The sequence below is a fragment of the Pagrus major genome, chromosome 17 (genome assembly GCF_040436345.1).
Source record: "Pagrus major chromosome 17, Pma_NU_1.0".
NCBI classification, from domain to species: Eukaryota; Metazoa; Chordata; class Actinopteri; order Spariformes; family Sparidae; genus Pagrus; species Pagrus major.
Window position 1 is genome coordinate 22,372,381 of NC_133231.1, and position 19,526 is coordinate 22,391,906.

The following is a 19,526-nucleotide window of genomic DNA, read 5'->3' on the forward strand; positions in this document are numbered from 1 at the left end:
AGCATATGAGAAAAGGAGTCTAATTTTAATTCACTGCCAAGATCTGACACTTTATCAACGGAGCTTGTGATTTCCTCATTTGTTGCCGTCAAGCACTGCAGCCACCTTACAAAACATGCCAAGCTCTGCCTGAGCTGCTCTGAGAACGCGTTACACTGCAAGATGTGACCCACTTGCAATAAAGTGCATTGAGAGTTCAGTTCTCATGGTAGATGAGAAGCGATGTTGGGCTAGCACAGCTGAGAGATTGTCATCACAGTATAGCTGATATGAAGAAAAACCTAATGTGACATGAACTAGATCTCTCGGAGGGGAGGGGAAATCAAAAAAAGGATAGGGTGACAGAAGAATTGTCAAGACAACAAAGAGAGACGGGAGTGTTGGTCCTGTAGTCTCTGTGTCAAGTCAGGAATGTCACAGTTGAGCACAGTGCTTCATGGGTAGGGTAGTTCTTTCAGAGGGTAGGATGTGTTGTCTCATGCCTCAGCCGGGCACCCAGCTCTGGTTGCTGTGAGCTTGCTGTGGACCAGCCAGACCGCTCATTCCCATCCCCATGCCCATGGTCACACCCATGCCCATACCCATGCCGATGCCCACCCCCTGGGCTAGGGAGCAGTCAAAGTTAAAGTCCATCTCCTCCCCAGAGTCCATAATGTCATGGAGGAGGATGGACTCCACATCACAGTCCAAGCTTCCGTGGAACATGTCAATGTCCAGGTCAGCTGGTAGTCTCTCATGGGGGTGAGGTTGGTGATAGCTGTGGTAGTTGCTACCAACACTACCATTCCCCATCCCCTGGCTGTGGTGGTATGGTCCGTTAGTCATGCCTTGGTGTTGTGGGTCAGGATAATGGTTGTGACGGGGGTGTGGGGCGGTGGCCACATGGCAGGAGTCCTGAGGCATGCCAAGCATACCTGCTGGGTTTGGGGGCAGGGTGGTGGAGGCTGGGAGGTGGGCGTGTGATGGGGGGCTGTACAGGTAGGGAGCTTTGTGGTTGTAGGTGTGCAGCTGATTGCTGTTGCCACGTGGGGTCAGGGCCGCAGCCCGGGGCGGTGTGTGGTTATGGCTCTGGCTGAGGTTGTGACCGTTGTGGGCGAGGCTGTGAGGTGAGCTGTGGTTGTGGTTGGTTACATTGTTGTGACTATGAGTATGGCTGTGAGTTCTGTTATGGCTATGAGCTGAGCTGTGACTAAGAGGTCCATTGTGGCTGTGGCTGTGGCCATTGTGGTGGCCAGGGAGGTGGCTGTGATGGCTGGAGCCTACTCCATTAGTAGTTTGACCCATCAATGGATGGCTTTCCCTCTCCTGTCCAAGCATCATGTCCTTGGAACAGTACTGCTGCCCAGCTGGACCCCCTGTTAGCAGACTCTGCAGGGCATTGGTGCTGGAGTACGCCCGCATGGTTCCAGAGAAACTGGCTGGCTTGTTCTCCTGAATGGTCTGCATGGGTGAGTGGTGGCACAACATCCCCATGCTTGTTGCACTGTAGACGCCTGTCCCATAAGGGCTCTGTCCCTTCACTCCAGAGCTGTAGTGGTAGACAGGTGTTTGGTGCTTATGTCTGCCAACAGCTGGAAGCTGCTGGTGCTGCTGTGATGGGTGATGGTGATGATAACTATCCTCCATCAGTTGCTCATCTAGACTGATGGCACCTGTCAGGTTAGCAAGCTGAGGCAGCTGCTCCAAGGGAGGACAGCGATTCCCTGTCCCCATGGATGGAGAGCGGGCACTGGTCGGTGAGGGGTAGAGGTGGGGAGAGGTGGAACAGGACAGACCACCCTCCTCTGGTTCCTCTGGCTCTCCCTCTGCGAGGATAGGTGACAGACGTCCACTCAGGGTAGAGGCTGACGAACTGGCCCTGGAATGGAGGTCTGTCCAAGCGTCAAACTCTCCATCTGTCCCAGATGCACCTCCAGATCCTGGGTGGCCCTTCCTTGGTGGGCTGCCATTGTCTGGGGAGCCCTGAAGCCCCACTACAGCAGACCCTGCTCCTATCCCAGGACGGCCGACCCTCTTTCCTCTGATGCGACCTTTGCTTTTTAGGTATTTGGTGCTGTTGTCCATGGAGACTGCTCGCCGGCGGGGGGTTTTGCCCATCTTGCCACCATCTGGGTTTAGCATCCACCAAGAACTTTTTCCTGTTCCCTCATTCTGCACCCTGATAAAACGTGTGTGGAGGGATAGGTTGTGCCGGATGGAGTTCTGCAGAGAGATGAGAGAGACACATGATGAGAGATTGACCAAATTAAATTGTAATATACACACATTACTTATTATGTGTACACAAACGAGGAGAGGAATGCTTTAAATAAGTGAAATTTGCATAAGATTCATGAAATGTTCCAGAGGAAAATAAGAATGTCTGACATCAAACATAAGAACCAACAATACTGACAAACCTAATCACAAACCACAGCTGTCACAACTGCTTATAAATCTTTCCATCTTTACATGCTGAGTCACAGAAATAATATGCCAAATTATCAGGTCGCTTCTATGTCTATTATTAGATAAAGAGTAGATACACAACCCTCTGTGCAATCAGTGTCAACCAAAGTCATAAAACTGAGAGCAAATTCAGAAACACAAACATGTCCTAAGGACGGCTACAGCTGGCACGGAGCAAGACCCTGTCAGCGTCATCCAACCTGAAATGACCTGAAACTCAGTTTTAAGACACTCTCCTTATGCACGTCAATCCTCCCACTTTCATTTCCGTCAATCCATCTGTCCTCCTCTACTGCTCCTTTCAGCCGGGCTGATGTAAGCTGCTGTGGTTGGGCGTACTGTATGTTTGAAGTCGGTGCCAGTCTGGCTTAGTGCCAGCCCTGTCTCCTTCGCTCTCGTAGTTTGAATGGGGGGATGTATCGCAAGATTGAGCCGGGAGCAAGGAAGGCTAATGGATGTATCCCACCCTCCGACATCTACCTTCACTGCCTATCTGCCATCCCCTCCCGTGTTCTGTCTGTATTATGATCCCTCTTTCTTTTTTGTCACAGAGTACTACATATTTTCTGACTTGATTTTTCTTTTCCTTATTTAAAACACTTTTTTTGCATACAACAGTCCTTTTCCACTTACGCTTCCAATCTCTATGCCTTCAGTTGTACAGTGTGTCACAAATTACTTTCCAATTATCCTCTATACCGGCATGTACAGTCAGTGACTCAGTCATTCCTAGGATATACTTTTTTATGGTATTATCATTTACATCTGAATGCTGATGGTTCCTGATGTGCAACAGAGTCTGTCGTTGCAATCCGGCTCTTTGTTGTGCGTGAGGCATTTTGACGCTCAAGCAGGAAAATATCAAATCAAAAGCACCTCCTGCGGTTTAGGAATATACTGGTACAATAGATAGATTCAGATTGAGGGGTAGTCACACCTTCACCATCTCCATTATGTTGCAGATTATTTGTATTCACACTGAATTGCACGGCAGGGAAACAAATAAATCAAATTGCGGCGGAGAATACATAAATGGGAGGCGTACTGAATTCAGGTGATCTGTGAATGCCTCCTTGGGTTATCTCGCTGTGACACCTCCGGCATTGGGTAACCATGGCAACCGGGTAAACGTGCAACAGCAGAACTATATCATATTGTGGTGAGAGTCAAGAGAGTGAGAGAGAGATGGAGGGAGAGTGGGGGATGGGGGAAAGGATGCAAGAGGAGGCGGTTGTTTGATGCTGCTGCTCCAACACTAAACAGCCTTTCATCTCGGCAGTGCAGGTCCGCAGGGGATGCCCGCTCCCTGCTTCTGACGGCTTCTCTACGTGCCGCGCCAACTCCCTGTCTCACCCTGGCTGGATCATCCACCTATCATACCACTCCAAACCATCCCCATCAAGTCCTGAGCATGCCTGAATTAAAACATATGTAAGCTTTCATGCCATTCCACCACGGCCGGTTAAAAATGGGGCATCTTTCAGAGAGCTGAACCACTTCATGCTGAAACTCTGTGTGACCTGTCTGATTCCAATCGCGATTTATCCCTGTATGAGGGAAGAGCAGCCCCATTGAACTTGGAGGGATTTGTCATCATCCCAAACCCTCTTTATCTGATGAATCCACCTGCTAGAGAGATTTGAGAGATTTCGGACAGTGGCCAGCCATGGCATCATCATCACTAGCTGATGGCTTCCTGTCGTGTAGTTTTCCACCACATGTTTTTCTCTGTCATCCTGTTCCTGTGTGTGTATGTGTGTGTGTTTTAAAATCTAAGAATAGCTCAGGTTGCAGGTGGTTCAACTGTGGGTGTGGTTCTGTCCGCCTCCTGTTCCCTGAGTCTGAGTCAGGGGCAATTTGGCCAGCCTATGGCCCTCACGCCCCCGAAACAAGCAGTCACTGCTAATCCCCCTCCATCCCCGAGTAATCCCAGACAATCCTGGGCTAATCCCAAGTTGATTCAGGGGCACTCCCAGCTGGGTGTCTCACACAGAGCCATGCCAGGTCACCGCAGCCACAGTGGGTAGCCTGGATATGCTATGATCCAATAGTAATACAGCATAAAGGAAGTTTGAGTTGTGTGAAATAAGGACATCATAAAACCTTTATAGGATGTAATGTTCAACTACTCTTAATGTTTGCGTGTGTGCATTTTAGTAGATGATTTCTGAGGCAGTAAGCTGATGTTAACCGTACTCTTGATGCCTCTATCGAATCAACTACCTTTACTCTGCACTCTGTCCTTGAGGGTTGGCTTTGCCACATTTTTACCCCTACGGGTTGAATAGAATAAAATTGAAAACTTTATTATGTATTAAATATTCATAAAATGGAAATTCTCTTTCAGCCCCCTGGCTTGCTGAGCCAGACGGATGAAGCCCACAGAAACATACAATGACAGAGAGGAACACACACATCACACGCCTGGGTCCAGGAAGCTGCTTCCTATTCAAATCATACCCCCTTTAATACAATGGGCCTAGTGGAGAGGGCTCTAAATAATGAATGAACCAGTGGCTGGGCTTATACAGAGAGATGCACTGCCTGGACCCGTAATACTGAAAGGAACAGACAGAGTCATAAGTAGTGGTGTGACTTCTTTGTTTTGTTATCAGGGACATCCACCTTCATCCTCTACAGACACTAAATCAGGCTGAAAGGGGTTAATTTGGCCATAAAGTGTAAGAGGATAAAGGTAATAGTTTATGGAGCAATCAAAGTCAATTAAGGTGAACACGGTTCTCTTGGCTGCAGGAAAACAATCAGCTTGGGTTCAACTCTCATTAAGGCCTAAAAATCCTGATAGCTGATTTAGATATTTAGACAATAGCTTCCAAGCGGCAGCATAGCACTCTTTGTCCTCAGATTAAAAGCTTAGGCCCTCTTCAACAAATCTGACATGTTGACACTTTTTTCCATGAACACACAGGTGGACTAAGCAGTAAGAGGTTTTTCATTTGGCTCAAGGAAGGAAACGAGGTGTTCCAACCAGGCAGACACAGACATTTCTTGTGTGAATCTGGTCCAACAGATTATGGCTCAATATTTGTTGATGAGCAGAAAACACGGTCCTGGTATTCATCCATAATGACCTCTTTAAGAACCATTTATCTGGCTCTTGTAAATCTTACAATACCAATCAATTGCTCTAATGTTCCCCTCCCTTCTGCCATGCAAACTCAGTTTGATTCAGGGACTGGAGAGGCCTATTTAGGGGTTGGGAATCAATGAAGTTTAATGGCTATCACTGCAGAGGCTTAGCACATCAAAGTCTGACTAACTACACAATCCACCTGTGTTATGAGGCCAGTATGGGTGCTCAATATACCATATCCCCATACAACAATGTCTAACCGCCACTCTGCCCACTTGCACACATTGGCATGGTGCCCAATGCGTCCCTCTGTTGCCACTCCCAAGATGTCAGTCAGACGTTAAATTGGGACTAGATGTAGTATGGGGGTAGGGGGTGTTATGATGAGCCCAATGGTTCATCTGGGATAACCTGACTGGCATGGGGACAGCTGTGCTGGGGGGTACAGCAGGAGGTGGAGGGGTAGGGGTGGGAATATAGAGGTACCACAAGGGGCCCCTCCAAGCCACACAAAGAGATGCCCTCAAAATGCCCCCCTACTCAGCCCATCCCCCTCCATTAGTCCCCCCCATCAGAACCCACTCAGGGTTTTTTCCCGCTCACACACCCACACACATGCTCACACACGGAGGGGCGAGGAAACAGGTCAAATGGTTTATAAGACCCATCTTGTGGCCAATGCGCACTCATTCAAACAGAACTGAGTGAGGAACTAAGGGCTGTGAGTGGGGTCTGGGAACCAGCAAAAAGAAACCACTCACCCGATTCAAACAACCTCAAGGGTGAAGCAGCGTGGTGCGCTTGCCCAGCTAAGAACACAGCAGCTGTTCTTGTAGTGGCACCGGGTAAAGCCGTTTGCCACACTCGACTGGTATTACCAAACCATTTCATGCAGAATGGAGCCATTATGTATTGTCAAAGGGTATCCCTCTACGGTGCACATTCATTTTGATAAGCCTAAATCAAGGGGGAGTAACAGAAGCACTAACTGTGTTTATTGTGATGCTGTTTTTTGCCTGTGCAGAAGGCAGGAGGGATCAGGGGGAGGGGAGGTTTCAACACAAGCAGTTTTGTTCAGCACAGGAATGAGTTTTGTCAGCTAAGCCTGTCTCCAGGCTATTGGTGGAAATTAGCGCCGGCTAAATATTCGCTTTCCATGATTGATGTCACGGCTCGCGTTGTCCCTTTGAAGGGAAATAAAGAATTTAGAGCCATGTGGATTAATAGGGACAGGGTTGGGGGAATTTTATGTGTCTGAGGGGGACTTGAAGAGGGACTGAAGGGCCTAATGGCTGCACAGATACGGCACAATGGAGCTGAGACGATATGGTGTATCACAGAGTGAGAGAAGACAAGTGAGACTATGACAGTGAGTACAAGGAAGAAAATTGGAAATTGTTTGTGTGTGTATGTGTGTGCGAGAGAGATGGAGAGAGAGAGAGAGAGAGAGAGTGTGTGTGTGTGTGTGTGTGTGCGTGTGTGTGCGAGAGAGAGAAAGAGAGAGATGTAGCTATTTGCCTGAGAAGCCCAGAGTCAGATGATTAAAATCCCTTTAGGAGGCTTCTTTAAGAGAGACAGATGGGCAGACAGGCCTGTTTTTGGAATGCAATCAAATTGAAAAGATTAAAAAGGAGTCTCTTTTATTAGGAGGTGAGAAACAGTTACTTCTCTGCCACATGCCATCATCGCCTCCACAGCAGTGGTCACGACTGCATTGGCATGCAAGGCACATTACAGCCCTTGTTGGCGAAGAAATAAACCTGGGATTAGGAATTGCATCTATCTCGGTGTATCACTGTGGGGTCTCCGAGGATTGGCAGCGTTTGTAATTTCTTGTTGAATAAATACGATTCACAGGAAAACAGCAAAAAGTTCAGGCATTTATTTTTTTTAAAGGATCATTACAGAAAAGGCTAAAGTGAGCCTGAGCAACTCAAGGACTTTACACCAATAGCTGGTCCTATTACAGACAGAACTTTCACTTAATCTCAACGCCAAATCTGAACAGGTGCAATTCAAATGTGCATTCCCTTGGCTGCCATTGTACTTGAATAGACTGAGTTTGCACAGTAGAGTGATTCGAGCACTGTGAAAGGTGCTCTGTATCCGACCCTATTATTCCACAACACTGCAGGAGTGCCATTTATAAAAAGGCTTAAAATGGAAAGCAAGTGTGTGGTAGTGTGTCTGGTAGCCTCAGATCAGGAAGTGGCTGTGGAGAGGGGTGTAATGTAGTTGGTAGGGGATTCCTGCCTGACTGTGCACTAATTGCATCCAATGGCTGGCGAGTCATCAGCGGTGCCCGCCCCGGCGCCAAGGGAAGGGTTGGCATTGGGGTGGCAGGGTGTGGGATAGAGAAGGGCTGCCGCAGCTTTGGTGGGTAAAAATAGATGCTGACAGATTAGTAGAGCATCTGAGACCCGGATAGGGGATCGGAAAATCCGCTCGCCTGATGCCAGGGACAGCTGAGTGTTTCCGGTGGGCACAAAGGGGACACAATCTGGGCATCACGTCTGACGCCCACGCACAAAACGGGGGAGCCTCGGAGTGGCTGTGGGCACATGAGTGAGCACGTGTCACCATATCGCATAGGTGTGGTTTTTCCACCGGGACCTGCAAGGTAGGCAGAGCTCACGCCCTCCCACTGAGAATTCACACAACAGGTGTTTGGGCTGGGCCACCTGTGGGGCCGGCCGCCTGCTCGCACTTCACACCTCGTCTAGGGAGCAAACTAACATTTTCCACTGGGCTTGCCATGCTTTTGTTAAAGACCAGCACGTTTCTGGAGAGGCTTTTACAGCTCTTTTTACAAGATCTGCGAGATATGTGTGTGCGCGCAAGCTTGCACAAGTCAATCTGCATTTATGTGAGTGCCTGTGTGTCTATATTTGTGTATCAGTCCATTTAATAGCCAACAGGCACAGTGTGGATTTGATTATATTGAAACCTCCCTCTGCTATATACAAAGAAACTGACGGCCAACAATGAAATCAATGCAGGCCCAGGCTTTTTTTTCACACTCGGCCTCTACATAATCTCATTCATAACAATGAGAATCTCATTTCCCACATTCTAAAGGTCAGTGCACACCTCTGATCACACTTTAATAAACATCATTCTCAGCGTTTAATTTAATTTCAGCAGAGCAGGAAACTCATAGGCAGCCATGCACATGGCATGCAAAATTCATCCGATCGTCCCTTTAATTGCTTCAATTTTACAGTAGGGAGAAGAATGACTGCAATCACGGCGCAGAAAAAAAACAATGCACAATCGCACTGGAATACAGGCACACATCTGCACAACACAGACACAGAACAGATAAGTGGATACAGTCAAGTGCCAGTTTTGGTAACATTTTAATAAAATAAGCCTCACAATTTTTTGTTGGACCGGCACCAAGCAGTGGCTCCCCATCTCTTTGTCATCACACATTTTTAACTCTCACCTAAATTGGCAAACTGTACCAAACAACCACACATGCATGGTCAAACACACATACACCTATGCACACACTCTCTCACACACATGCCAACATGACACAAAGCCTGGCACACCGGGCACGCTCATTACCGCAATGCCAAGCTACCAGTTGCTAAGGAGACCTGTGGGAGAGGGAGGGTTCCTTGTTGTTGCCATAGCAGCCGGCTCGCTCCCTGCCAACTCTCTCCCTCGGGGAGAAGCAGGAGGTGGGGGGTGAAGTGGGTAGAGGTAGGGGGCAGCGGTTTAATAGGGCTACGAGGTGCAGAGGAACTTCATTAGCCATCAGTGTGCTCCCCATGAATGCCTACCCCACATGCAACACTTCAGCCTGCAGACTTCCACTTACTCACGCACAGCCCATAGACTCCCACTTATTTGCAAACCTATATGGAGAAGAAGATGGTGAATGGCATGCTTAGAATTAAAAGCAGGGATGGAGGGAGGGGGGGTGTCTAGTGTATCTGCGGGGGGAGGGTTGAGAGGGCAGAGGTGGGTGAAGCACAAAAAGAGGACGGGGGAACAAAGGAGAGTTGGAGAGGGTCTTGAATGTGGGGGCCCGCTTGGATGTGAATAACAGAAGCTGAGGTAGTTAAAGGCTGTATGGAGGCATTTCTCTCTGTAACCTCCTCTTCCTAACCAACCTTGACCTTCAGCAACAGCCTCTATCCTTCAGACCATAGAATAGCACTGCGCAGCCAAACACATAAAATATGGTGTATATGCTTTCCCTGTGCACAATGAGACCGCACAACAAAGTACACAAACCAATAGCCTGTGAGGTTATTTTAAAACTCACTGCAAGCTTTTTTACCATTTCTCTCTCTCATGCCATTTCCACAGTAAAGCAAGTGAATGTAAAAATGCCGCTAACATGTTTTCAGGTTGTCTTCTTGAAGGATAAGTTCACCAAAAAATTAAAATTAAGCCGTTATCTACTCAATGCCGGGTGAAGTTTTGCACTCCACAAAACATTTTTGGAGGTTCACAGCAAAACAGTGTTGTAGCATTCTCCAAAACAACTGAAGTAGATGGGGGCTTGGTTTAAAACGTCGAAAAAACAACTGAAAAAAAAAAATCAAGCCCATAACCCCCGAGATCCTGAATTGTTTTGGAAAAAACATTAGTTACATTCGTCGAATTTTCACTGTCGATGCTAAGATGAAAACGTTAGCTCAACCATGATCAAGGGTGTAAAATGTAACGTCTTTTCAAATCAGTTTTTGGTCTCTGGGATACTTGGAGGCTTAGATTAAGCCAGACGAGCTGTATAGATCCATTTTATGCTTTTTTTGGGTTGTTTTCGCCGTGAAGCTCCAGAAATGTTTCGTGAACTACGAAACTCAAGATACGACTTTTCATTTTTGGGTGAACTTATCCTTTAAAGTCTGCTGCGCACAAAACGCATTGACGGACGGTTAAAAAAACAAAAAACAGTCGGATGCTCAACTTGGTATCAGCAGGGTAGCAGCCACCTCTGACTTTCTATGATCCATTATTTTTTGTTTCATTTCCAAACACACACTATGGACGTTGTCGCTGTCATATCTTTCAGTTTCTGTTGTCAGACTGTACAAATAAAATAGTGATTTTGTTTGTGAATGATGGCTATAAATGCTACCTGTTAGAAGAGCTGTCGAAAACACTCGCACATGATTGACAACTTTTCAAGCTTTTCCAAACACAGCCAAAACCTCTTAGCCTGCAAACGTCTCTGTGATTATTAGTTGTATTCTTGTTTTTTTCATTTATTTGACATTTAATTGTCAATGTATGTAAACGGTTGTACAATCTATCATCTTAATGTGACAGCCCAGGAAGTACCATTGGCTTTGGTAGCATTTATGAGCATCCACCACAGCTTTTTGATTCATCCACTCTGGGGAAAAGGCTTCATTTTTTTTTTTTACGGTGTAGAGAATCTCACTTTGAATTGGATGGAAGGACGAAACAAAGAAGATGGGTTTTTAGATTTATGTATATCAGCATACGTAGCCTCAGACAGAAGAATGAGATCAAGGACAAGAGAGGTTTCATTGACCGCATCACTCAGACAGTCCTCAACGTTGCTAAATTTGAAAAATCTGACTGTGTTGAAAGTTTCACTCCACAGTGGCACTTGGAGATCATTTTATACCGGTCTTTTTGACAGAACATACTCAAGCCACTTAAGCCACTTAGAAATGTTAGTATTAGTGTGTGCTTTTTTGCTGTTTACAGAGCCAGTATGAAGAATAAGTGTAATCAGGATTCACGACAATACGTGCATGACAATGAACTGACAATGGCTTCCTAAAAAAACTACGTCCACATTTACAGAACAACACCATCTTTTCCAACCTTTCCTTCTTTTTTTTTTTCAAAAACATCAACTGTTGCTGATCAAAAGTGCTGCCAAACAGAAAAACATGTTTCAAAATTAATCTACGTTGGTGTGGACACGGCCTCAGAAGCAGGATGCTTGTGAAATCAAGGAGAAGAGATCTCAACTGTAGGGTCAAAGTGGTTTCTGTATTCAGGAGCAGTGCTTCAAATATTGACTGCCTGATAACCCACGACGCTCCTGGCTGCCTTAAATTTTTCCAAGTAGCAGCGTACAGTGCGAACGAGGGGGAGTATTGATCTGGTCTGAACGAACTCTGTGTGGTTATATACAGTAAAGAATACCACCTACCGCCCACCTCAACCTCTCCGACCCCGACTCGAGCTCGACCAATTCAGCGCAAAGCTCATAAGGAGAGAAAATGAAGGAGAGTGAGAGAAAGACACTCCGGACCGACTGAGAGGAGTGAGGCGGAGACGGGGGACAAGAAAGGACAGGATTTACCCACACCCCTCCGCCTGCCTCCTCCCTCCTCCTCTCCCCTCCCTCCCTCCCTCCTCTCTCCCCTGTTTCCTGAAACAAAAAAGAGCCCAATTAAGTCAGTTTGAGTTAGGGTCTTCTGTGTGTGTGTGTGTGTGTGTGTGTGGGCAAAAATGTGTATCCAAATCATCAGTGTGTGTGCAATAAATGGAAATAGGGGGGCAACGTACTGTAAGTTGTAGAGTTGGAGAAGGGAAGGAGGGGGAGGAGGAGGAAGGTTTGTTGGGGTTGAGGGGGGAGAAAGGGAGGGGGAAGGCACTCTCTCTCTCTCTCTCTATCTCTCTCTCTCTTTAGCCTAAGAGGGCCAAACTTGCTCTCAGCTCCTCGACGGGAGACGCTGAAATATTAATCGCCACGCTCCAGCCGCCGACTAGTGAACACAATCGCTTCAAACTCCCACCCTAATGAGTGTGTTCATGAATGGCTAATGTGCACAGATGGGGGGCTGATGACTGGATAGATCGCGATGGGGAGGTGAGGCAGGGAGAGGAGGACGGGAGGGAAAGGGGGAAAGTGAAATTTCGGCGGGGCGTGGTGGTGGTGAGGGGGTGCCGAGGCGTGCCATGACCTTTTAAGAGCCTCCTGAAAACTTAATTAAGACTAGCCCTGCGCTACTCTCTCTTTCTTATACTCCATCTCCCACACACACACACACTCACACACACACACACACACACACGCTGTGGCTCATGCCCGCATGCCTGCACACACACACACTCACACATTTAAAAAAAAAAAGGAAAATCTCTATGATCCCTCATTCTCATCATCTCTCCTCCCAGTGTGTGCCGATTGTTTACCCCCTTGCCCTTTTGCACACACCCCCGCGGAGCTGCTGTACAGTACATTTCAGGGGTAGAAAACTTCAAAATGACTCACGCAGGCTTTTTTATGAACAAGTCGATTTCTTGGTCATGTCAACGCGCACACACACGTCCTGAAATAAACAAAAACACGAGCAGACATTAAAACTGCAGAGGCAGAGGTATGTCTTCTCCTCGCCCCCTACGTGGATACATCTCTGAAAAAGAGGATGGAACAAATCAGCAGGGCCCCCGGAGAGCGAGGTGAAGAGCTCTTTCACCTTAAATGCCATTTACTTCCACAGAGAAGTTGGGAGTTACATCTCACTGATGGTTTGAGTCCTAAGTGAATCCTAACCTGCCCGTGACACGGGCCGTGTAGGCCAAAGCGCCCTCTGAAGCGGAGCTTGTTCTTTGGGAATGTTAATGCTTTACATGCATCTTTTATGGCTGAATCTGACCCGTTCTTTTTTACTCCTGGGAAACGTTCCGCCTCGGTATCCTCATCACCGACTGTCCTCCTCATCATCAATTCAAGTACTGACGTCAGAAAAATTCTGATAGCATGTGGAGAGTAACAGAAATGCGGGTTAACGCGTCTTCCCAAGACTCTCTCTCCATTACCATAGAGGCCACATACGGATTAAGAGCACCCGGCGTGCAGACGCATACACAGACACACATACACACACATGCACAGACACGCATACACTCACAGCATCTAATTAGAGGAGTGAGATGCTGTGACCTAATTCCTAACCTCTCCTCGGCAGTCAGGATCGGGGCCTCTGCGCGGATCGGTTGGATTATGGCGGGAAAGTACGGGAATGGAAAGGGATTGGAGATGGGTGATGGGAATTTTTAATGGGAAGTAATGGAAAGTTATTAGCCTCTATATGGGGGACAGAGCAGGATTTCACACACAAGCACCATTTCTATCAACATTAAACATAACTAGGCGTTCCCCAATTCAGGGCTGCGACTAACGATTATTTTCATTGTCGATTAATCTGTCAGTTATTTTCTTGAATAATCAATTAGTCGCTTGGTCTATAAAATGTCAGAAAATGGTGAAAAATTGCTGAGATGACGTCTGCAAATAACTTGTTTCATCAACAACCCAAAGATCCTCAGTTTCCTGTCATAGACAAGTTAAGAAACCAAAAATTTTCACATTTAAGAAGCTAAAAATTTAGAGAATTTTTATTTTCTTCCTTGAAAAATGACTTAAACTATCTGATTATCAAAATAGTTGGCGATTACTTTTAATAGCTGACAAGTAATTGATAAATCATTGCAGCTCTACCCCATTTTATATCAACATATCAGACAAAAACATCATATTGAACATTCAACGCAGCAAATTAGTTGCACATGTAGGTGACGGGGTTGAGACAATTAAGAAACCATCTTGTGACTGCAGCTAAATTTAATGTGTGACATCAATGTGCATCATGTAATATCACGCATACCACACGTTTTACTTCGGGCTGCACTTTTTTTCTAAACAAATGAAACATTATGCACTTCGCTGTCAAAAATACTAAATTGCAATTTTATAGATACTTAATGGATGTGTAGCTTTTAGTTCTGCTGTCTTTTTGAGTTTTAAAAGTTAACCCTGTTGACAGGCTAAGTAAAGATGATGCCTACCTCCTAAATCGATACGACTTACTGATTGTCCCATGACCTTGTGTTTCGTTTTTTTTCCTCTCGCTTATTTGCCTTTTTGTCCACAGTTTCTATCACGTGGATAATGTGAAAAACGTTCATAAATATAAAGTAACAAAAGTTAAAAGTTAAAAGTTAAAAAGTTAACCGTCATTTTGTAGCTACTGTGGAAACAATGCAATCATTTAACTTATAAACAACAGCTGCAGTGCTAACTCTATGTTGGCGTTAGCATCTAGGTAGGTTCAGCCAGGACACCTTCTCTGACTCCCACAACTGCCCTGACATCTAGAGAATTCGTATTAACGTTTAATATACAACGAACGAGAACAATGCATTTCTTTTTTTTTACAAGTTAATTTTTGGAAAATGGTCGAAAGAAGTGTCTAACATTACTTTATCACATTCTGGACTTTTTTCACACCCTATCTTCTCAGTTTATGTTCCGAGGCGTTGGAACCACTGTACTCCTCCCTCGGTATCAGCCAAAGGTGTTAAATATAAGGAAGGCTTTACCATATATATCTAAAAAAAGACTTCTATTTCCTACCTACAAATGCCACCTCAAAAGGATGCCCCCATGCATTTGGGCCCCTCGCCACAGACTAAAAAAGCTAGCAGCACCACAAGCTACTTTCCCTGAGCGGTCCTGCCTCCACTGCCAACACACTCCAGGCGTGATAGAGGGAAACCACTGAGAGGGGAATTAACCTTTGAGAATGAACTGCATTGGCAATGCTCACTGCACTTTAAGAGGTTGAGTTCAAGAGAGATTCACAATTTAACTCAGAACGCTTCAACGCATTTATCCCCTTTTGTCTAATTATGTCATCTGAATTGCAAAATAAAGTGAGATTACATATGCATCATGTCAGATGAATAATCTGCAACTTCGATACCGTACCTGCAGAAACTAAATGAACATTTCCACGCAGCCTCTATGCAAACCGGTGTTTGTATTGTCTTTTCATTGTCACAGTGTCCGCTGTTACTAAAGTCATTTGCGATCGAGCTCACAGGCCAAAACAGAGACTGGTAGCATCATTATCGAGCGAGCTGTACCCTGTGATTACCTCGATGGCCCACATCTATCCATCACATAAAAATTCCTGAAGACAGATGCAGCTGGATAGAGGCATATTTACTCTAAGTGCGTGACTGTGAAGGGTTCTGTGTGTGTGTGTGTGTGTGTGTGTGTGTCTGTGTGTGTGTGTCTGTGGTTGATGGTCGCATACTCTCTCTCACACACACACACACACACACACACAGTTACACACACATACACACACATCTGTCAGCAGCTTTGCATGAGCTGATACATGTATGTGAGAAAGTGCTACACCTCTGTATGTTATACGTGTGTGTGTGTGTGTGTGTGTGTGTGTGTGTGTGTGTGTGTGTGTGTGTGTGTGTCACAGCACTCCTGGAAGGGGGGGGTCTGCAGCGTTTCCGCCTGAGTGCGACTGTCAGTGGGCATCACTCAGCCTGGCAGTGTGGCAGGACGCGAGGATCATTAGTGGACAGGGAGGGAGCGAGAGAGGGAGCAGAATGGAGGAGAGTAAAGGAGGAACGGGGAGAGAGGGGCCGCGCGAGTCGGGCAGTGCGTCTTAATATCCGTCTTGAGAGCATTACACACACAGCAGTGCACTTTCCTCTCAGTCACGCAATCGCCCCACCGCAGAGACCCCATCGCGGCCCCCTCCTCTGTCATTTTCTCCCCTCTGTCACTCCCTCCATCCACCCACCCACCCCCCCACCTTTAGCTCTGCATCTCTGATTGACCCTCTCCGTCCCTCCCCACATCTCTCAAGCCGTTCCCTCACTTAAGCACGGTGCGTTGCAGCTTTTCATTTCCCCAGCTCCAGATTTATCCATCCGACTTTCCCTTCTTCGCTTACATCTTCCCATTTCAGCCCATTGCTCCCATTTTCACCCACTCTGCATCGCTCTTCTCCTTGCACTAAGCATCATTGCTAGTTGACCTACTCTTAACCGCAAGCAAGGTGAAACAACTGTTCTACACATGTGAGACATTCAGCTCTTTTCGCCGCTGTTGTCTCCCTCCCTCACCCTCGTCTCGGCGCTTCATCACTTGCGGTCGCTCGTGCCAGCCCTTCAACCCATCAGCTTATTCATTTGTACGTTTGCCCATCAATCCATCCATTTGTCTCACACTTTGTGTCAGTGCGCTTCATGTCGACAGCCAATCCACCATCTCCGCTTTCACTAACTCACTCTCTTTAGTCAGAGTGATCCCTCTGATCTCCCTGTATCCCTCCGGGTCTGTGACCTGCGCTGCGATGCCCTGTGCTGAATACTAGAATCAACATGCCTGACATTTAACAGAGCAGCCTCTACAAAGCTAGCTGCGTTAGCACAAGTGCTAATTCTCTCCCCCCCCCCCCCCTCGTATGCTTACTCAGTGGGTTTCCAGGTTCAGGGATCCATCTGTTTGCTGTCCTGACGTAGCATTTATCACACACAGATTAGGCCTATTCTGTAATACATTTGTCCCAGTGAAACATTTGTGAGCTTGCTTTTTGGCACCTGCTGTGAGCGTAGTTTAGCGTTATTGCCCTGATGATGACAAAAATACAATCTGGCCCAAAGCCAGCTCCGCTGAAAGATTGAAGGTTTACGGATGTCAGAAATAAAACTGGCATGTGAGCATTTGTGCAAGGAACACGTGACGGATCAGGTGCAGCAGCGGATGGTGTGACAGCTACGAGGCAAACGAGGCCACAGAAGCCTTCTGTCATTCAAAAAGTGGCAAATCAAACTTAACATTGAACCTTAAAATCAAATCTATGGTTAAAATAATTAGAAATAACATGAATGATAGGTCAATTATTTGATCCACACAAGATTTGCAACCGTTGACCAAGGACGTTACATTATAATCTGGATACAGTGTTGGAGACAGAGCCCCATTCATTCCTATAAAAGCTGCAAAGTGGCACATGAAGCCAAAGTAGTTCAACTTCCTGGCTACCACAGAGTATGCGCACTATAGACTTATAGACCGAGCCGGCTAACTTCCGATTTAGCGCCTGGCTAACTTGAATAGAGATAAACATTTCATCATCATTTTTATAGCCGCTTCTTTCTCACTGTACACTTAAGGGAAAAAGGATTTTCTGGCCTTAATGCATCACGTGATGTTTTAATTAGACAGTTTGGCCGCTACCAAAGTTGGCTTCAAAGCCTGACGCTCTTCGTGGGGGTTAGCTGTAGACCATATCCACACGGTGGCCATTTTCCTCTGACATCACACTCAGGGTGGAAAGCTCGAATGCCAGGACAATGTCATGCTGCTTTGTTCCAGGTTTCATGTCGTGTAAAGACAGATCGATTGCCAGATCGATCGCCAATTAAAAATATGACGGATAGTGAAAATCTGGAGGGATATTGGGCCATACTTCAAGGTAAATAAAACATATTTGATAAGTCATTAGCTAATGCATTCAACCACTTCCTAGCTTTGTCCGATTTCCTGCTTTTACACGACTTGACACCTTGAACACAGCAGGACGGTATTTGAGCTTTCTACCGTGAGTGTGACGTCAGAGGAAAATGGCCGCCGTGTGAATATGGTCTATTGTCTGTCTCATGTAACTATAACTTGTTTTCGAGACTTTTAACTTATATGAGCCAAAATAAAATTAGACAAAATAAACAATTTAAAGAAGATCCCTTAATCTTTAGATGCTTGAATTGGACGTCTTTGGCCTCGCTCTTCATTTTATACACTTAACAATTAATCTATTAATTAACATAATCCATATCTTAAGCAGTAATGTAAATAATAATTAGTTGCAGCCTATTTAAGAGCTGAATCATGCTTTTATTTCCATGAGGGGATTTGGCGAATCCGAAGCAATTACTGATCTCCATGGTCAAACAGGCTGGAAAGCTACCGACCACTCCATTAAACACCCACCTATCCTCCCGTTTCTGCTCTCTCATCGCAGCCAGGTAACATCACACCTTTATCACACATCCTCTGCTCACACACACACATACACCTTTCTCTACAGGAACATCAGTGTTCAGCCCTGTATGTCTTTCTCTCTCTCACACATACACACACGAATTCCCTTGCATGAATTACAACCTTTTCCTAATCACCATTCCAGACACACAGCCCTGGAAACGTACAATGACAGCTCCCTAAATACACACACACACACACACACACACACACACACACACACACACACACACACACACACACACACACACACACACACACACACACACACAGCCTTGACCCGTGCATCATCCCCTCAGCTGCCCCTCTTGCACCTCCGTTCCACTCATCTAGATCTCTCTCCGGCCGCTCTTTGGGCATGGATCACTTGTAAGGATTTGAGAAAAGACTTCGCTAAGCTGATTGCTAAAGGGGAGGGGGGCAAATTACCGTTGCACAACTGCGTAAAAACCCTTCTCGGGTCATGACTTGTCTTATGTAATAGATTGTGTGTATGTGTATGTGTGTGTGTGTGTGTGTGTGTGTTCCCGAAATACCACTCCCCCCGCAGCCCCTACCCCACGCCATTTACCCATTTTGCACTAATTGAGGGATCTTTTTTCGGAAGCTGTTATTGCAGGCATTTAATTATTTATTTTGACGGGAAGCAATCTGGTGGCTAGTGAAGAGATTGTGAATGTGTGTGTGCATGTGTGTGAGAAAGTGAGAGTGAGCAAGAGAGCGAGAGAGAGAGAGAGAAAGAGGGACGGAGCAAGACTAGGTCAGTGTAGCTTTTTTTGGGTAAATGTGTGTGAGGGCAGCACTACTGTAAGTTAACCGGGCTGCATGTCTGTAGGGCTTTGCATGTATGAAGAGTGTATAAGAAATTTACTGTGTGTGTGTGTGTGTGTGTGTGTGTATATAGCATGTGTGCGCGTGTGTGTTGCATCTCAGAGTGCACGGCTCTCTGAGTGCAATGGGAGTGCACTAATGGACGCACACTTGAGCTGAAGTGTGCAGAGTGTAGCTGAAGTGCAGCCAAGTCTGGCTTCCAGTCCTGCTTGGAAGCCCTATAATCTACTCTCTACTATTCTAGCTCTCTTTTCTCTCCCTCTCCATTTTCCTCACTCCCCTCTCTATCTCCGTCTCTCTCTATCAATTTAATATTTTCATCCCCTCTTCATTGACGGAGCCAGC

The 19,526-nt window shown here is 46.2% G+C and overlaps 1 protein-coding gene across 1 annotated transcript in view; it reads right to left on the reverse strand.

The window, feature by feature from the left end:
• Positions 1–483: 483 nt before the first annotated feature.
• The window catches only part of LOC141012465 (forkhead box protein O6-like), a 30,541-nt gene continuing 11,498 nt past the window's right edge, over positions 484–19,526 (reverse strand). Inside the window, exon 2 of the mRNA XM_073485950.1 lies at positions 484–2,202. Coding sequence (XP_073342051.1) covers positions 484–2,202 — 1,719 coding nt within the window. The remainder of the gene's footprint in view (positions 2,203–19,526) is intronic.